This window comes from Dermacentor albipictus, chromosome 4, assembly GCF_038994185.2.
Source record: "Dermacentor albipictus isolate Rhodes 1998 colony chromosome 4, USDA_Dalb.pri_finalv2, whole genome shotgun sequence".
Taxonomy (NCBI): Eukaryota; Metazoa; Arthropoda; class Arachnida; order Ixodida; family Ixodidae; genus Dermacentor; species Dermacentor albipictus.
Window position 1 is genome coordinate 78658101 of NC_091824.1, and position 18971 is coordinate 78677071.

The 18971-nt window shown below is 41.9% G+C and overlaps 1 protein-coding gene across 1 annotated transcript in view; it reads left to right on the forward strand.

The window, feature by feature from the left end:
- LOC135916446 (N-chimaerin-like) overlaps positions 1-15990 on the forward strand; it is a 58038-nt gene extending 42048 nt beyond the window's left edge. The window contains exons 12-13 of the mRNA XM_065449804.2: positions 4800-4905; positions 9151-15990. Coding sequence (XP_065305876.1) covers positions 4800-4905; positions 9151-9334 — 290 coding nt within the window. The 3' untranslated portion in view covers positions 9335-15990. The remainder of the gene's footprint in view (positions 1-4799; positions 4906-9150) is intronic.
- Positions 15991-18971: the final 2981 nt, after the last annotated feature.

Sequence of the window (18971 nt, forward strand, 5' to 3'; positions counted from 1 at the left end):
TTTGACATACATTTGAATCTTCTTAAAAGAAAGCAGCAGCTGACACAAGAATAGCCTTGGTACCCTATATCCGATATTCTTTATAAGCGTAAAATATTTACACAATACCATGGGCGAGAAAAAGTTTTCAAATTAGTACTTCAATGTACATGATAATTCACTCTATCTGTGTTCGTTATATGATGTTTTACTTTACTGCATTAGAAATAGAGGCATTTCATACATACAGTGTGAACATAGAAAAGGCTTTTTGATATTGCATTCCACAAATGGGAAAGAGCATGCTGCAATAACTGATTCCGATGTTGGTAAAAGAAATGCACACTAGAACTCAGTTAACTTGGATCTGTAGATATCGGAAAAAATTTTGAGATAAACCGAGTTTTGAGATAGCCGTAATTACGAGACTGGAAGCTCACTGACTACACATGGACCACAGGAAGCCTTTCCATGATCGTAGCAGTAATATTCTCAAGCACTTTCGTGTTCCTAGGCACTGGACACGCTGGCATCTATGGGCAAAAACTTTACTGGTGCTGTGCCGAGACAGTGTGGTTATAATTTCTGATCTCATTGAAATGCTGTGGGCTCGCGTGCTGGCTTGTTTTGGGTGCAGCGCTGTGGACTGACCGTGCCTTCTCAGAAGTGCCAATTGTTGTGCTCATTGTCATGATTAATACACTGGGGCCACTTTCATGCATAACTGAGTGTCCTAATAAGAAAATGGCCATACCTGGCCCTTGCGCCAATAACAACCAAACATTCATTCATTCATTCTAATAAGAAAAAAAAGAAATGACCACGACTCCCAGCTCCCAGTTAATGCACCAACTGGCCTGTGAGCTTGCGCTAATGAGTGGTGATAGACATACGTTAAAAGTGGGGAAAAAAATTAATAAGTAAGTGGTGATAGACAAAAAGAAGGGTGCAAGTTGGAATCCCAGCCCTGTGCAGCATCTGGCTTGGCTGGTGACCTCAGCACAATTGTTTGCTGTGGCCGGGTGAAAAGCAAGTTGAAGCAAAGCTGCTCCATTGCTCTTCTGTAGTATTTTCGAAGTCAATATTTTGAAATATCTAGAGTCCAGCAAAAAATCTTTTGGAAAGGAATCAGATGGAATGATGGAATTACAATAAATGAATGACGCATATAGAACAACAAAGGTGATATGACGACGATAGCAGGACCACAATGACACGACAATCCTTAAATTATGACAATGGCATAACGATTCCAGAGTGATAATGACTACATGAGGACAATGGGATGACGAGTGTGTGATGATGAGGTTGTGATGATGACAGTATAGCGCCACCCGGATGACAAAGCTGGAAGGACGACGGCACGACCACGATGGCATGATGAAGGTATTATGACAATGGATGCATGATAATGACTGTCTGATGATGACGCAATAATGATGGTGGCATTACAATGGCAGCATAATCACGAATTAATGATAGCATAATTACGATAGAATGATGAAGAAGGAATGACATCGATGGAATGATGATGGTGGTATGACGACGACGGCATGAAAACATTCGGATGACATTGCTGCAATGATGACGATGGTAAAATGATAGCATTACAACGACGACTTGATGACAATGGTAGGATGAGGACTGTGTGAAGACAATGGTGTGATAATGACATGGAGAGAGTTGGATGATCTTAAAAATATGATGATAGTATAACAACGAATGCATATGGTGATGGCATGACAATGGTACGAAGACAAAGGGTTGACGAATAGTGTATGATGGCAGTGGGATGACGAGTGTATGATGACAATAGCATGACGACAACTGTATCACAAATCCTGTATGACGACGACGGCATGACGAGAGTTAGATGACGAAGCAGTCATCTGACATGACAGCTGACATGACAATAGAACAATGACGACAGTGTGATGACAGTCGGATGATAAAGCTGAAATGACAATGATGCAATGACTACGAGGGAATCACAACCATGAAAACAAATACCTAGTGGCTTAAGCTATGAGACAACCTGGGCCACTGTGTTGGCATAGAAGGCGTGACAATGACATGAAGAGATTCAGATCATGAAGCCGGAATGGCGACGATGGAATGACCACAATTACATCACAACCACGAGCACATACCAAGTGGACCAAGCTGGTAGACAACTTAGGCCACTGGGTCGATGTAAGAGGATAGATAGATAGATAGACGGACGGACGGACGGACTAAGACCTGTGCAATGAGTGATGGAACAAAAAGGGATAGGCATAAAAACAGGAAGACAGTGGTGAGAATCAAAGGTCAAACAGGTGCAGGTAATATTCTAGTTGAAATATATTATGGCAGAACTCATCTGATGATGACTGTCTATGGTAATGCGATGAGCATTCAAGCAATATAGCAACATGCTCTATTTATGAATCAAGTTTGTTTAACATCTGTAGTTGTCATTCTGATACCTCCATTGCTTTGGTTATATGTGGCATAATCTGGTATCTGCCCATGTAGCTGTGGCACTCACTTGCACTCACTTCCTTGAGCATGGTGGCATAACGCCAAGATACTAACGACTATGGAATGACAAAGGCAGTATGACGACAATGACATGATGACAATTAGATCATCATCGTCATCATCAGCCTGGTTACGCCCACTGCAGGGCAAAGGCCTCTCCCATACTTCTCCAACTACCCCGGTCATGTACTAATTGTGGCCATGTTGTCCCTGCAAACTTCTTAATCTCATCCACCCACCTAACTTTCTGTCGCCCCCTGCTACGCTTCCCCCTCTTGGAATCCAGTCTGTAACCGTTAATGACCATTGATTAACCCTTAATGAACCCTTGATGACTTTCATTTATCTCTCTTGCAGAAGAAGGTATTCATTATCTGCAAATTATTCTGTTCTGCAAACTCTACTAATAACTCTCCCCTAATATTCCTATAACCTATGCCATATTCCCCCACTGACTTGTCTTCAGCCTGCTTCTTGCCTACCCTTGCATTGAAGTCGCCCATCAGTATAGTGTATTTTGTTTTGACTTCACCCACTGCTGATTCCACGTCTTCATAGAAGCTTTTGACTTACTGGTCATGACTGGATGTAGGCGCATAGACCTGTATGACCTGCAATTCGTACCTCTTATTAAGTTTCACAACAAGACCTGCCACCCTCTCATTAATGCTATAGAATTCCTGTACGTTACCAGCTATGACAATGAGATGACATGCTTAATTGATAATGTTGGTATAACGATGACAGCATGCCATCGCTGTCATAAGGACGATTGGATGACAATGATGGTATGACAAGAACTGGATAAGGAAGTTGTAATGACGACAATGCCACGAGGACAGCATGGCGATGACGATATGACATTGAATGCATTATAGCGACTGTCTGAAGGCAACACCATGATGATGATGGCATGATGATGGTGCCATAATTAGGATAGAGTGACGATTGCGTAATTATGATAGAATGACGAAAAAGGATTTACGTTGATAGAATGTTGAAAGCAGTATGTCGATGACGGCAGGACAACAATGGTATAACATTACTAAAGTGATAACGATGGTAAAATGACAGTGTGACGATGATGGTATGACAACAAAGGGTATGACATCTTTGACAACAACAGCATGATGAGAATTGGATGGAGTTAGAATTACAGTGATAGAACAACTGCCAAGACATGACAACGACACGATGATGACGATGGCATGCCAATGGTTTGAGGACAATCGGATGAGGACGATTGTATGACGACAGTAGCGTAATGACAACTGTATCGCAAAGCCTGTATGACGACAATGGCATGATGAGAGGTGATTGATGAAGCTGGGATGATAATGTTGCAACAACCATGGTGGCATTACCACCACAAGCACATACCTAGTGGCCCACTGGGTCTGCCTAGAATTTTTGATAACAACGGCATGACAACAGGTGACAAAGCTGTAATGACAACGATGGAACAACCATGACGGCATCACAACCATGAGCACATGCCTAGTGGTAGAAGCTGTTTGACAACTTTGGTTACTGGGTTGGCGGAAGAGGCTAAACAGACAGACAGACAGACAGACACAGACAGACTCAAAATGCCTGAAGTAGGCAAAGAATGCTAATCACAATGATAAAAGGAAAAAATAGATTTAGGAGACCAGATAGTGTATAGAGACGATAACCAGTGCACTGTTAGAGTTCCGGAATGGATGCCAAGGGTAGAAAAATGCAGTCAAGGATGGCAGAGAACTAGGTGGTTTGATAAAATCAGGAAGATTGCAGGCATAGGGTCGAGTCAGCTGCCACAAGGCAAAGGTAGTTGGAAATCATGGGGAGGGGCCTTCATCTTGCAATGGACGTAAAATGTGCAGATGATGACAATGACTAATTGAATATAAAGCTTGGTCAAGGAAATCTTAGATTTGCTTCATTATATCCGATAATTCGTTATATTCATGTTTTCTATATCAAGGTTTGCCTGTACTTGGTTCTTACTGATTGTGCAGTGTTAATAGATGCAAATGTGTCAGTTAGTATCACACGTCAGGACCTCTCAGGTTGTCACATTTACAGGCCAGCGGCACTGCATGGTTTTACTAGGTGCACCAGGAAGGTCAGAACAACATTTCAGCATTTTCAGTTCTAGTTGCATGAAATTTGTGAATCTGTGGATATTTGTAGCTTATTGTAGACTGTTTGTGCCATCAGAAATTCAGGTTGCTCTTCCCATGCTGTAGTGTGTGTGAACTTGTTAAACATGCAGTGGTTCCATGTAGATTATCTTTTTTTGATCTTTTTCCTAGAGAGCAACAAAGTCGAAGAGAAGCTTGAAGCCATGAAGGAAGCAGTAAAGTCACTGCCACCTGCTCACTACCAGTCATTGAAGTATCTCATGAGTCATTTGCAAAGGTACTGCGCGTTTCTTAATTTGCTTGTATTGTGAATTTTTTTTCCCATATACTGCATTTACTTGATTGTAACGTGCCCTCGGTTGTAAAGCTCACCCGTTTTCCGTGACCAAAAAATTCAAGAAATGATAACCTCGATTGTACATGTACCCGTTTTCCATGCCCCCCCAAAAAACAAAAAGAGTACAATACTGCACACCTCCTGCTTTCATATAGAAATACTATTTTCTCTCATTTGGAAAAAACAGATATCTTCCCAATACACTAAAGTTGCGATGAATAAACACACAAATGGAAGCGGCGCACCTTTCTGCCAAGATTTCCACTGCGCTGGTACGAGTTGCATGGGGCTACAGATATCACTCATCGTCGCTGTCAGACAACTCCTTATCGCTATCAACAGAGCAAATCATTTCATCCTCGGTGCTGTCCATGGCATTCGAAATCCCACACTTTTTAAAGACCTTGTTGACCATGGCAAACGGGATCGTGCACCATGCATCTTTCACCCATCCAGGAAAGTCCTGCAGCGAGGCACACTTCATTTTATTGGCGGGCGTGAATTCGTGGCAGCCACTGACAAGCCATTTGGTGTAGAGCGCCTGAATTTTACCTTTCACTGGCTTGTTCAAACAAACATCAAACGGCTGGAGCTGCGATGTCATGCCGTCGGGTATCACGACAAGGTCGGTGTTGCATGCAGCCAGCTTGTCCTTGATGCGCTGGTCAAGGTAGCACTTGAAAGTGTCGAGCACAAGCATCCCACGCAGACCCAAACTGCCGCCGGGTCTCTTCCGCCAAACACTATCAATTCAGTCAGCGACCGAGTCCGTGGTCATTTTCATTTGCGCGCACAATCACGCCACTCCGAAACACAATTTCTTTCGGGAGCGTCTTTCACCTGAAGATAAGATACGGGGGCAGCTTGTGCCCATCCGCAGTGCAAGAAAGCATTGCGATGACTGGTTTTTTCGTGGCCGGAAGACAAAACCACGCTTGCTTCACCCCCTTCTTTCGAAACGGTTGGGGTGGCAGGCATGTCAAAGTAGAGCGGCGTCTGATCGGCGTTTCCAATCTATCTGAAGTGGTAGCCATTTCTATGACTGACACAACTTCAAAATGTACCGCTGAAAACTGTGCAATTTCTCTTCGTATTCTTCGTGTAATTTTTGGCATATCCCTATCCGCCTTTGAAGAGAAAAGCCTTTTCTTTTCATAAAATTTGATAGCCAGCACCTGCTCGCTTTGAAGTCATTCCGCATTAGCTCTTTCTGTAGGGCTAATTGCATCGACCATATTTTGATCATATCGGTTGCACAGGCCGCTGTGTCGCTTGCTGCTCTTGCACGTATTCCGCGAGCAGCTCTTCTATTTCGGCGAAGTGGCCCTGCTTCGGTCCACTGAAACCCTTCCTTGTTGCTTTTCTGGCCAAAATATTCTCTTCGTGTTTGCACCAGTCCTGCACACAAGTTTTGGGAACTCCAAACGCCCGTGATGCGGCCTGATTTTTGTCCGTCTCCGTGCACATGGTAGCTTTCGTTTTAAATGTGGCATCATGGTGGACTCGGCATGTCTTCGCAGTCAGCGCTTTCATGCTGGTTGAATAAATGCAGAAAACAGGAGGACAGGCGGTAGGCTAGGTTACACCAGCGCCTGGCTACACGTACAACATGGAGGTATGCACATGGAGGAAGCTTTGGCAGCTAGGTTAGAAGCGTGTATGAGGCGGCCATTTATTGAACGCCGATGACGATATGGTAATGCGGATTTAGGGTCATACTCGATTCTAACATGCATGCAATTTTTGTACCCGTTTTACCGGAAAAAAAGTGCACGTTAGATTCGAATAAATACGGTATGTACATTATTGTGGGTCCGTGTGGTGAAACTCAAAACTATTCAGTTTTGCAGTGCAACATAAGCTTTTGTTTCAGTTTCATATTTCATTTAATTTTCGTTTCATATGTACATGTTGGGTGTGTTTGTGCATTTCTTATTTTTTTACTTGAGCAAATTTTTGAAAGATCACCTATCTCGGCACAGTTAAATTGTAAGGTTGACTTTGCTGGTTACAAATTTTCACAAAATAATGGTTTTACCTTACATAATCACTTCACGACACATGTTACAACTGCCAAATTGAAGCTGCATTGTGATAGAGGTCATGTCCCTTGCAGGGACACATTACAATCTCATGTGGCCTAACACCTGTTTCTCCACATGGCACTCGAATCCCCTTATATTTGCCTTATCTGCATGACAAATGCGTGATGGTGGGAGTCAGTGTTTGATATACTTATGTTGCTCTATTGAAGGACTGAGCAGGTACTATTTTGATGATGCCTCTCCATGGCATAGGTAGCTCAGGTATGTGAGGGCGTTGCTTCCTTCTCCTTGGCTTTGGGACACTAGTGCACATGGACTGATTGTGCTTTTGTTAGTTAGCTTCTCAGGATTTCCCCATATGATGTTATCCCATGTGATGTTATACAGTTTCTTCATTTGCCTCCTGAAATTTGTATCCAGGGCCCAGTTTCCTCCTGCTTGCATGCGCAAGCACACAGTTTCACACACGCACTCACATACGCACATTGGGCCCCTTTGATTATCCACCCCTGACAGTCTCAGACTCACTGAGGCAGGGCTTTCAGCAAAAGAGTGTTAAATATGCACTGTCTCAACAGCCCAGGACTGTTGAGGATGGATAATCAAGAAACCCATTGTCACTTTGAGGCAGGAAGTTTATGCTTGTTTAAGCACATTATTCTAAAAAAACGAGGCTTGGAGAAATTTCTTTCTGCTTCTCGCACTACCAGTGTTGTTTAGATGGGTACGAAAGGCAATTTTATACTTTCTTTATTTACTTCCAAAAAATGTGTCCAGATTTATTATCCCACATTTCACAAGCTTTACAAGCTAGGTGCATGTTTCTCAAAAAGCACTGTTTCTAAAACAGCCATTTGAGCTAGCTTCCTGTGCTTCTGGTGACACATTAATGCAGTTAACTTCCATTAATTAGACCTAAATGATAATGATAGAATTGACCATATTATACAGTCAGTTAAAATAAAGGAAAAGGCATAGAGTCTTCCTCCTAGGGAGACTCTACAAGCCCATAGCAGCTTCACTCAGGAGCAATAACGCAAATCCATGATGCCTAGAATCTGATGCACCTTTTGTTTTTATGGTCATAGTACGTATGTACATGTAGAAAACAGTGTGCACCCAAATATGTTGTGCATGAGGTTTTATAACACCAAAGAATGTAAAATTTAATTTGCCAGAGTTGTAATAACAGCTCTACTCTAAGCCATTTACTAATGAGGTGCTGGTGATGTTTATAAAAAAAGTGGTGCTGCCAGAGCCACACAATGACATTGGCTCGGCTTGACTTCACTATGTGAGTTCAGCAAGCTAGCATCGCCAAAAATTGAGGTGAACGAGGAGACACCTCATTGCAAAGCAATTAACGTGAAGCTTTTTTCTTGAGAGCTTGAGAGAACAGGCCGGTATCATAGCAGTTGTTTTACTGCGAAGCTGTTAGCTTCTCGTTGGTCGGCATTTTTCGTGTTGAAGTCCATGGGCGAAATGTGGGCTGATCCTGCAGGTAGTGTAATACCGGACCAATCCGCCGCGGAGGTTAAGCCGGCTTTAAGCACTCAGCAAAGTGAAGCGAAAAGTGCATGAATTCTTTGGAATAACGCATTCAACATACAGAGCAACATTCGTTTCAATAAGGAACAAGCACAAAACAAGCATCTGAACCATATGATTGGTAAGGCGCTCCTGATGACAATGCGAAGCGACCCCCCTCCCCCAACACAGCAGCAGCAGCAGTGGGAAACTCAAAGGAAGTGGGAAAGAAAGCTTTGCTTTAATAATCTGCAGTGCCTATTATCTGTTGTTGGCAGTAAAGTATTTCTATCTTTCAAAAGAGCATCTTATGCCACCACCTTGAGCACATTCTCTCGGTACTATATGGCACTCCTGATAAATCGAACTTAGTTACCTGGTCCCTTCAAGTTAAGTTTAACGAGAGTTGAATATTGGTTATAACAAAAGTATTTTTGTGTTTGATGCATGTGCATTGTAATAAGGTGCGACTGTACTTTACCAGACTAAATTTATTTAGTATTCCTTCTTAGTGTCCCTTTAAATATACGTACATCTTGTGCAGTGTTGAAATCATATTAGTGACATTGTGAATAGGAAGAGTGCATCCATCAATGTTTCATTGTTGATACAGGGTCTCGGAGCACCAGAAGAAAAACCTGATGTCCCCAAAGAACCTGAGTACAGTGTTTTCGCCGACAGTGATGCGGACGCCTGACATCATGGGCATGGGTCTAGACCAGATGAGTGCCTGGCACACAGAGAGTGCCGTCGTCGAACTGCTCATCAGCTATAATCGGACTGTGTTTGTCCAGTAGCCAGCCATCCGGGAGGCAGCTAGCCACACACACTTTATGAAAGGTTACTCACCCATGTGTCGTGTGCCCATCCGCCAAAGAGTTTATCAACTGGCACTGTCGTGAACGAATGCAAGTCTGTGTCTGCTTCTATCAGCTCCTTTGTCAGTCCAAATCGACCAACTCCGATGTCAAACGTGAGCTCGGATCTGCAATTTGGTTCAGGGATGTGGCGATATCACGTATCTTTAGAGACACGGTTGGTTGGAGTGATGGGTCATCTTCATGAGGCACTCAGTATTGATTTCTAGTTCGAGTGTACACATGCTTTGCGCACTGCGTTTTCTTTTCTTTTCTGCTGGTTATGCTAACTGGTCTTTATGGACTGAACGGGAAAGATTTTGCAACCACTTTTTAAAAGCAAAAAGCAGCGCTAAGACAAAATATTTTATTTAACCTACAGTGGTACAGATATAGCTTCAGAATATGCGTCATTCTTCCAGCCATACAATTGGCCTTGTGGTGTTTTATATTCTGAGTTTGAATCCACTGAGAAAAGTTTTTATTTGTAAGAAAAGTCTGCTTCAGTTATAATTGTAATTGCCAACAACCTCCTCTTCTTTAAAGCCAGAATTGTTGCTTTTAATTGCTGTACTTGCTACTGATGTTGAACTCAGCCATTTTACTATAGTAGCAGTAACAGCAACATTGTCGCCATTTCATTGCACAAGCTGAAAGTGAGTGCCTCGCACCAAAACGCTTTCTTCAACTTTTGATGGCAGATATCTCTGCGTTTTGTAGTGATCAGCAATCTTGCACATCTGATATGAAGCATATTATATCTGTATATGAGGCACAAAGAAGTAAGGTGTTTTCTGGGCTTATCAAATTGTAGAAATGGCACTGCTGACAGACTACTAACCACATTGCACTACTTGTTCTTTATTCTACAGGCCACCAAGGCTGAAGTAATGCAACAATTATATTTCAACCCCACTCATTTCATGCTTCATCGGTCAAAGTATGCTTAGCCTATATTATATCAGCAGAATGGGGTGAAGGAAAGTGATAGATAATTATTCAATAGAATTGAGTGGGAAAAAAAAGGGGGGGGGGGTATTTTTGCCAAGCTACTCAATGTGAGTCTTTTCAATTGATGTTCTTTAGACACAGCACAGTATTGAAATAGGCTCTATGGCATCTGTGTGACAGTGACAGCAAATTGTTCTCTGAACCATGGCTTGTGCATTTCATGCATGCAGCTTTCATGATGCTTGCAACTTACTGCATGCATTGTAATGGGCCGTATATGCACAATGTTTTCATGTTCACTCACTGATGCCACAATGCATTTGAATAATATTGAAAACAAGTCCATGTGATGTAATGGAGTTCTACGTGGTGACACTAACGAGTGTTGACATGCAAAGTACTTCAAGGAAGAAAGCATAATCGAAACATCAGGAGACTTGTAGGATAGATACTTGTAGAAGACTCCTGGCAAAGGCACAGCATCTTTTTTTTTTTATGTCTGTTGTGTTCAGTGGTGGTCACGTGCCACTACATATGCTGTGATGTTGTTGGTCCTGTTGGATGCCCTAGTAGGTACTCTTTCTTTGTCCTTGTGGTATGGTTTAAGCCACGGTTTACAAGTCTTTGATTACTGTTGTTGTGAATGCTGTGAGAGTGAGGTGACAGAAAGACAAAATCATCGTTTTTCTTGTGGTTTGTTTGGCAACATCTTTGAATGAAACCGCACGAAAAACGGTCCAGTGCACTCTTCTTAAGACATATTTTGCTAATTCTCTGGCCAGATGGACTGCAAAGGTGCCACTTTCTCTGTCTTTATTTGTTTGTACCCCATAAATTGAACATTCTTTTGTTGACAACGACTTCTCATAGAACGGAACAAATTTTAAAAGCTTTGTTCATGTTTGTCTTGAAGGAACACTGAACACAAGCAGCAAGTTCAGCTAGTGGGATGAACTCGCTTTTGCCAGCCACTCAAGGTTCATAAGGATGAAGAGCTGTCCTGGCAATGTCTAACGAAAAATTTTAGGTTGGCAGTAAATAAGCGGGAAATAGTTCCACATTTTCACAGTGGTGGTGCCACTTGTCTGTGACGTTACGTCATTTCCCACCTCACCAAAGGCGTGTTGTCGTCAATGATTTTGCAATTGTTTTGTTATTTTAGAATGGTAATTTATGAGCCAAGCTGAACTTCATTTTTGCCTTTAGTTTACCTAGGAGTACTGTATGTTGCAAAGGTGTGGCATGTGGCTTCATTTTTTATGTTTTATCACTAATTATTTTCTTTTCTTTATGGCATATGAGGGATGGAACTCATTTATGAAACATGATTTTGTATTATTGAATGTGGAATGTGCTGCTGTCACTGAACATGTTGAAGAGGTGAACAAATTTATCACACCATGCTGTGGAATACATGTCACTGGATATTATAGGCTGCAAGGTTGCAAAGGGTAGTTAGCTGATTGACTTCATGAGGTATTAGATACAAGTGGCCATGCTGTCAACTGTGGCACATGCCGTACTGACCATAAATGGCTGCAGTAGGTAAATATTACTTGATTCCACAACCTTCTAGGTTGTCCCAATCAGACATGTATGAAAGTAAGGGTAATTGTCACTAATGTGACAACGGCTGTAAAACACTATATCAGTGATGATGATGATGATGATGATGATGATGATGGGTGGGCGGGCATTTGGGCATGCTGCTTTGGAATCTCAGTGCCTCAAAGGGTGTTTGTCGTAGCTTTTAACAAAGAGGCAATTTTGAAAAGGTAGGCCCTTATGTACCAAGTATAACCGAAACAAACTGTAAAACCTTCAGTAATAAGCTGTCAGCAGAAGTCTATAGTTTAAAACACCTGTACATGAGGTTTTTATGTTATATACCAAGATTATCTGCATTCGTACTTGCGTCTTATCTTTTATTTTCACATGTTTAGGTGTATTCTTGGCCATAGGTTAATTTGTAGCTGTCTTTTTATCGGATTCAGGGTAACATTACTTATTAATAAAGATTTACGCAGTCTCCATCAGATGCTGAGAAAATTTGTGACGCCATGAGTGATAGGTAGAAAAAATTTTCACAATCACGTTAATACTTCTGTCTTGTCTCGATATCCATCCTGGCATGCCAAAGCTCCACTCATGCTAGGACTGACCTAAGATTGATTTCAGAAATGTGCACTTAGATATATTTCATTGTTTTAGACAGAATACAGTACTTGTGAAAGCCTGAAATATCTGTGACACAGTTATCAATAGCCCTTTTTTCATATTGAAAGTTGATACAGTTGAGTTGTACCATCACATCAAAATTTTATTGTGCACTAGCAAATCTAGCAATTCTTGGAAGCCGGCATAATAAATACATAGTAAAGCATTTAATTATAATACTTAGTGCACTGTGTACAATATTTGTGCATTATAAGTTTTGGTCAAGCTTAAAGGGTCAGCACATGGTAACCTATAGTTTATTCAGGTAAAATTATTTAAATTACAGGCAGGCATAGAAACGGTTTCATTTATATATCCTCTTTTAAGATATACATATAGCTTCCATATATAGCTTCCAATTTTTTCTCAGAAGTGATCTGTGACTGCAAACAGATTCTCTATTTTAGTAAGTGCTTGTGGCTCATGCTGAGGGGCTACAAGTATCTGCTGCAAAGCACTGGTTTTGACTTCTGGCGGTTGCAGCCATGTTCCTATGAAGCAGTGCACAAGAATGAGCGTGTACCACAGTTTCAGTGCATTTTGGAAAACTCAAAATAGCCCAAATTAATCTAGAGCCCACCATTGTGTGGCCTTCGTAATCTCTCTTGCTTTGGTTGTTACGCCCAACTGCAACGAAATATTGGACTGCGTAAAAAGCCTGTTGAAGATAGTGTATATAGAGGTGCCTCTGTGCAAGGTTTTGTGCTGGGAATAGGAGTTGAAGCATCACAAAAGGCTTGCAAGAATAACTGTTTTTGATACTAAAACTGAAAAATAAAAGAAAGCTACCATTACTGCTTGCTGGAAGTGACGCTTGACCTAGCATGTGCGACTTCTTCCATGGCGTCCATGATTAGGCAATGCCTGTGGCTCCCCATTTCACGCTGAAAAATCTTGTAGGTGATGTTTTCAGATTTACATCGTAGCCACTAACCACCAGGTGCATGCGCTTAGGCACCGTTTAGAGGCTGCTAATAAGAAAATTATACAATCGCCAGTTCTGTAGATTTGCCAAGATTGCTTCAGTGGTATATATACTACATGTTAAAACCAAATAAGCCCAAGTGAAATTTCGTTGCAGTTGGCCATTAATCAAACAGTCATTATCTATGATTTGGATAATTAGCAGTGAAGCAGTAATGTGCAGGCACCACGCATAAGTTTGTCAAGTGACAGTGTGCCTTGATAAAGCTGTGCTAGGTTTCCTTGTTTTGGGTTTCTTGTTTGGTTGTAAGCATGAGACTGGGTTTATAGGTGAGGCTTTTCAACTGAAACACTTTTGCTTTGTGGTGTCGAGGTGCATACTTATCAGTGTTGTCAATTTTTGAATCACACGTTCATTCTTAGGGGGCGGGGGTGTTATGTTGAAGCTTCTAACCAACATTGTGAGTACTAATTTCGCTGATCTGTATTTAGATCGAAACAGTAAGTTGGGCAAGTTTGTAGATTAACATTGTCGATATCAAAAGGATCAAACTGTATTGTGGGTATCAGAGTCCTTGATGTAGGACATAAGTTGTGGTCCTTTTGCATGTTTCTGTTGGATAAGCTCTAGTTGAGGTTATAACTTCTTTAATATTATTGTGTAGTGCACTGTTGAATTGAGTCATACCACTTTGATATGCCAGTGTTGCTAGCTCACATTGAAGTGGGGACTTCCCAAAGATTTTAAGCTCAGACGTGATTCTTGTATTAAAGCTTAGGGCGGCGTTCTTGCAGTATATTTTCCATATTTAGGGGCTTAGTATTTTTTGCTTCGTGGATGATCTCTTGTTGATCATATTGTATTGTCAACTGTGCACTGTGGGTTCAGCCCACTTGGCCAATTCTTTAAGATACTTGCGGTGGCATATGCCTTTGTGGGTCTTGTGTGATTATGATGTGTGAGTAATATGAATCACGAATGCTTTAAATTTTTATGGGACTGCATCTAGGTCGCACTTCGCTTCCCATTGCTGTGAAGTGTTTTCCTTCGATACCACCTTCGTTTTCTGTACTTTGAATACGAGGTGCAGTAAAAAAAAATTAGTTCTCGTCAGTGTTGCTTGGCAAACAGTAGCAGTGTCCTGTTAATTTTGTGTTTCTTTTCTGGTTTTGTTCATGAACACAAAATCGGGCCTTAGCAGTTCCTTGGGATAAGTGTTCTTCTTAACTGATATGAGTTCCTTGGAAACTGTTTCACATTTTTATTTTCTTTGCTTAATATGTTGATTTCGGAGAAGCCGGTCCTTTGGTTCTTTGGCTCTGCAACTTTGATTTTGGAAAACTAACAGAAGCTTAACAATACTTCCGGTGCAGCATTTTTTGCTCATTTTAGTGCAAAACTATTTCAGTGGCAGACCAGGAGCACTGTCAGATGTTTTAATGGCATGTCAAGAGTAGCCACTGAGCTGAGGTCGCTAAGGAGAGGAACCGAGAATACTCTACCAAAATTTGCAGGGTGAACTGAAACTTTGCAAGGTAAACATTTGGGCTAGTTGGAGGGAGATCCCAAGAGTACTCACAGCCTAGAATGAAATGTATCTGTAAGTGAGAAACAACACAGCACTGAAACTTCTTGATCTTAAGTAATTTGGGAACTGGTTTAGTACTACTGTATGAACTCCCTTGCCTTTTTGTTTTGGTAGGGGATTCATTGTTCCAGTTGCAGATTTGAAGACGTTGGTCAATGCTGGGAAATGGTGATCAGCTCCAGAGTTGGTCAGTTGCTCTCAGTCTGCCATTGGAATTTGACATTGGGTGCTCTGGAACTCACAATGCTCTTAGCATGCACTGCGACTGCAAGAGAGGCAGAAATGGAGTGATTCTTTTTGTTATTTGGCAATGATGTTGCGAGTGCAAGCCAAGAAGTGAACCAATTATTGCTCTATAACTTTGTGTCTTACACGCTCAAGATGTTTTCACTACAAATGTGAACAACATTATGTGTTCCATTTATATTCTTCGTTTTATCAAGTGTCGTGATGATTTTTTTGGTTAATCTATTTATAAGTATCCTTAGGAATGGTGTCTTTTTCTCCAGTTTTCCTTGTAGTATTTTTTTTTTGCTGAGTATATATATATAGATATATATAAATTATTTAGCAATTATTTAGCAAGCTGGCAGAAAAGAAGTCATACCTTGACGTAGTTGTATTTTGTGACTGAGGGACTTCTTTAAATTCTGTTTAAATACTTTATTTCTGTTAAGTGGTTATTTGCGCATGTATACTATGTGATGCACAATTAATTTCTGATGTGTATTTACAAGTATTAACTGTGGCGTGTGTCATCAGAGTGCCAGAGGTATGCATTTAAGAGCGTAATAATTTATATTCCGGTTCCGCCACATAATGCATAGATGTTATTTGCTGCACAGTGTGAGTTTTATTTGACATTTCTCATGCCGGTCAATGCATTCCAATAAAACAAGTTTTTTTGTATGCCGATATCATATGTTCTTGTCAATTTTCGAAAAAAAAAAAATGCTGTATGCAATTCTTTGTGGGCCACACTTTTTGCTTTTCAAGATTTTGAAGAGGTGTTACTACATGACAGAGGAAGCCACCCGAGCCTTCCCACCCCCTCCTAGAAGCCTCCATTCCACACACGTTCAGTGAAACTTGTGAATAAAGAGGATAAAAGAAGGGGAGGGACCATGCACTGAGAGTAGTTCTGTGGGGGAGTTTTCTTGTGTCTTGGCTGTTCGCTCTTGTGCAAGGGCAAGAAGAGCTGCGTCCCACTGTCCTCGTCAACGCGCAGGTTTCACTGACCCCAGGACTATGTAGTCATGCTCTACTCCTAGAGTCTGGCCTTTGGGTCTCCATCGTTTTCTTGAATTTGCAATATTTAAACCTAGTCACGACAACACCATGCATCTGCTGCCCATCAAGTCCTCAGCACTATCACTGCTGCTCAGGTTTGGTTCGACAGTGCACCTGTGGTTACAGTTGTCCTCCATTCCATTCATGAGGTTATACAGGCCTCTGACTTTACAGCTTTTCACATCGATTTCTAAAGAGACTGCCTGCCACATGCTTAGAATCCAAGGGAAAACAAGCTTCAGCAATGCTATCTTCACTTGTCCAATTGGCACCTTCCATTTCTTATTTTTTCTGAATACGGGGCATTCTTCGAGTTGAGTCAATTTCTGTGAATTATCTCGCTATCTCATCATTTTCATGTGTCTACGAATGGACAACTACCGCCATCTGCAGTCAAAGGTTGGAGGTAGCCGAGGCTTCGGTTGGCGGTGATGGAGGAGAACCAGGCAAGTGCGCTGAGTGTAAGCTCATCGCCCGCGTTCGATGTGTTCTGCAAGCAGTCTTCTCTTTCAACGTGCGTTTTTTGCCACTACCTGCAAACGGGCATTGCTAGCTGGCACTTCGTTTGGCGGCCGCTAGGGGGGACGACAAAGGAGCACCCTCATCCATCAAGCATGCGCGCATTGGGCTGCATGGCCGCACTCGCTCGACGCCCGTCGTCATCTCGTGCTTCAACGATTCGTGTAATTCTTTGCATTGTGTAGATGTCAATTAGAGTCGAGCCTGCCAATTTTAAGACAAAGCATTCTTTGCAAACCCTCCCGTTCTTTTTTCATCGTGGATGCCTGCTGCTGTCTTGTCGAATAATACACACTTTTGCATGCCCGATGGTGGGATCGAACCTCGGTCTCCCAGCCCAGCAGCCAGATGCTGTAACCATTAGGTGACTATCGCACATATAGGTACTTCAATGCTGCCAACACCTACTAGCTCTTCGAGATGATCACCATGTGTGTCACATTGTGTAGGATGGGTGTACGAGAGCATGTATGCTCACGTGGGTGGGAGCACAGCCACATGGTATTTTTTATATTTCGTGGGGTTTATTTATCAATCGGAAAAAATTTGTACGCAGTTAGTACGTCACTGAAAATGCCACAGTTAAATGGTTCTTGGCTGTGCCTACAAATGCCTCATTTACACTGATAATTAGGACAGTACTTCTCGAGTTAGATAATTATTTACAATTACCTAATTAAATCTCAGTGACAAAAAAGTTACTGGTGGCTACTCCACTGTACTGGAAACAATATGCGCTAGGTTTTCTTCGAGTAACTCAATTGCTCTTTTTTTTCTAATTTCAATGTATGATCGTTAGGACACCCTGTATATATTTATGACCTCTGCATGTGAGTTGCGACGTTTCCATTCCGAATAAATGTAAATTAATAGAAGCATTTTTTTTAATGAGTCGTTACCATTGCTTACTGGAAAAAGAAGCGATACTGAGACACCTATTATTTGCACGCATTTCACACGTCGTTGATAAAAGACTCCGCTGAAGGGGTCACTAAAGTATACAGGTTTTTTTCAGTGTCGAAAACCATGCAAAGCAGTTTGAAGCAACGTCAGTGTACAGCATTATACTTATTCTCTGGAGGGGGCTCGTGCCCCCAGAGTCTTCGTGTAGTCGGCGCCTATGGGGGATGCATATCGAAGGTTAGAACTGCGTAGATTACTTTTGTGCTTTGAAAGTATTCACTAAATACTTACTCTATCCTCATTCTTATACCTTATACAGGGCATTTGGTTGCTTTTCCCGGATCCTTCGATAAACTATATGCAAGGCACGGTTTTTATACATGTTGTCCCAGCTAACGTGATAGCCAAGCTCTTCTACGAAAGAAAAGGATTTAAAATAAACAGTAAAAGCTACAACTTTAAAACCTATGGTGTTTGATCGTCAGACCTCTGACGATCAAACACCGTAGGTTTTAAATTTGTATCTTTCACTGTGTCTTCTAAATGTTTTTTTTTTTTCATTGAGAAGCTTGGCTAACGTGAGCTGGGACACACGGTATTTCGTTGAAGTAAGAAAGCTCCTTTTTGTTGTGCTCACAAGGTGTTTTGACAGGAATTTGGGGGGCAGGCTCCTTTCCCTGATATGCTTGTTAAAGGAGCCTGCTCCTTAAATTCCTGTTGCAGCTGTGTTTACGAGCTGCAGTGGTGGCTTTCCTGACGTCCAGCAAAACAGAGCCATTTCCATTTGCGGGCTCTGTCTCCGAAGCGTTGATGGTAGTAGAAACGGCTGGTGTCATCAGGCTGCGATGAGTCGAAGTTGCGGTCACGGTATTGGGGGCGGTCATAGGAACATGACTGCAGGTGTTGATCCAGACCTGTTGGATGGACCTGAGCTGTTGGGTGATGTCGATGGGGCGAACTAGCTCAGAGGTGTCCGGTAAAATGTTGACATTTTTAACGGCGGGAGATAGCAATGGCAAGAAGACTACCATGATGCAGTGGGCAGTCTCGGCGAGTTCATTTAGCAGTAGCGCATACCGCACCTGCATAATGGCCTGGACATGTGGTAGTAGTGATTCAAGTCGCAGAGTTCGGAGGATGAGGTCGTGAATGTACATGTCACCAGCGAGAATGTGCATGTGACA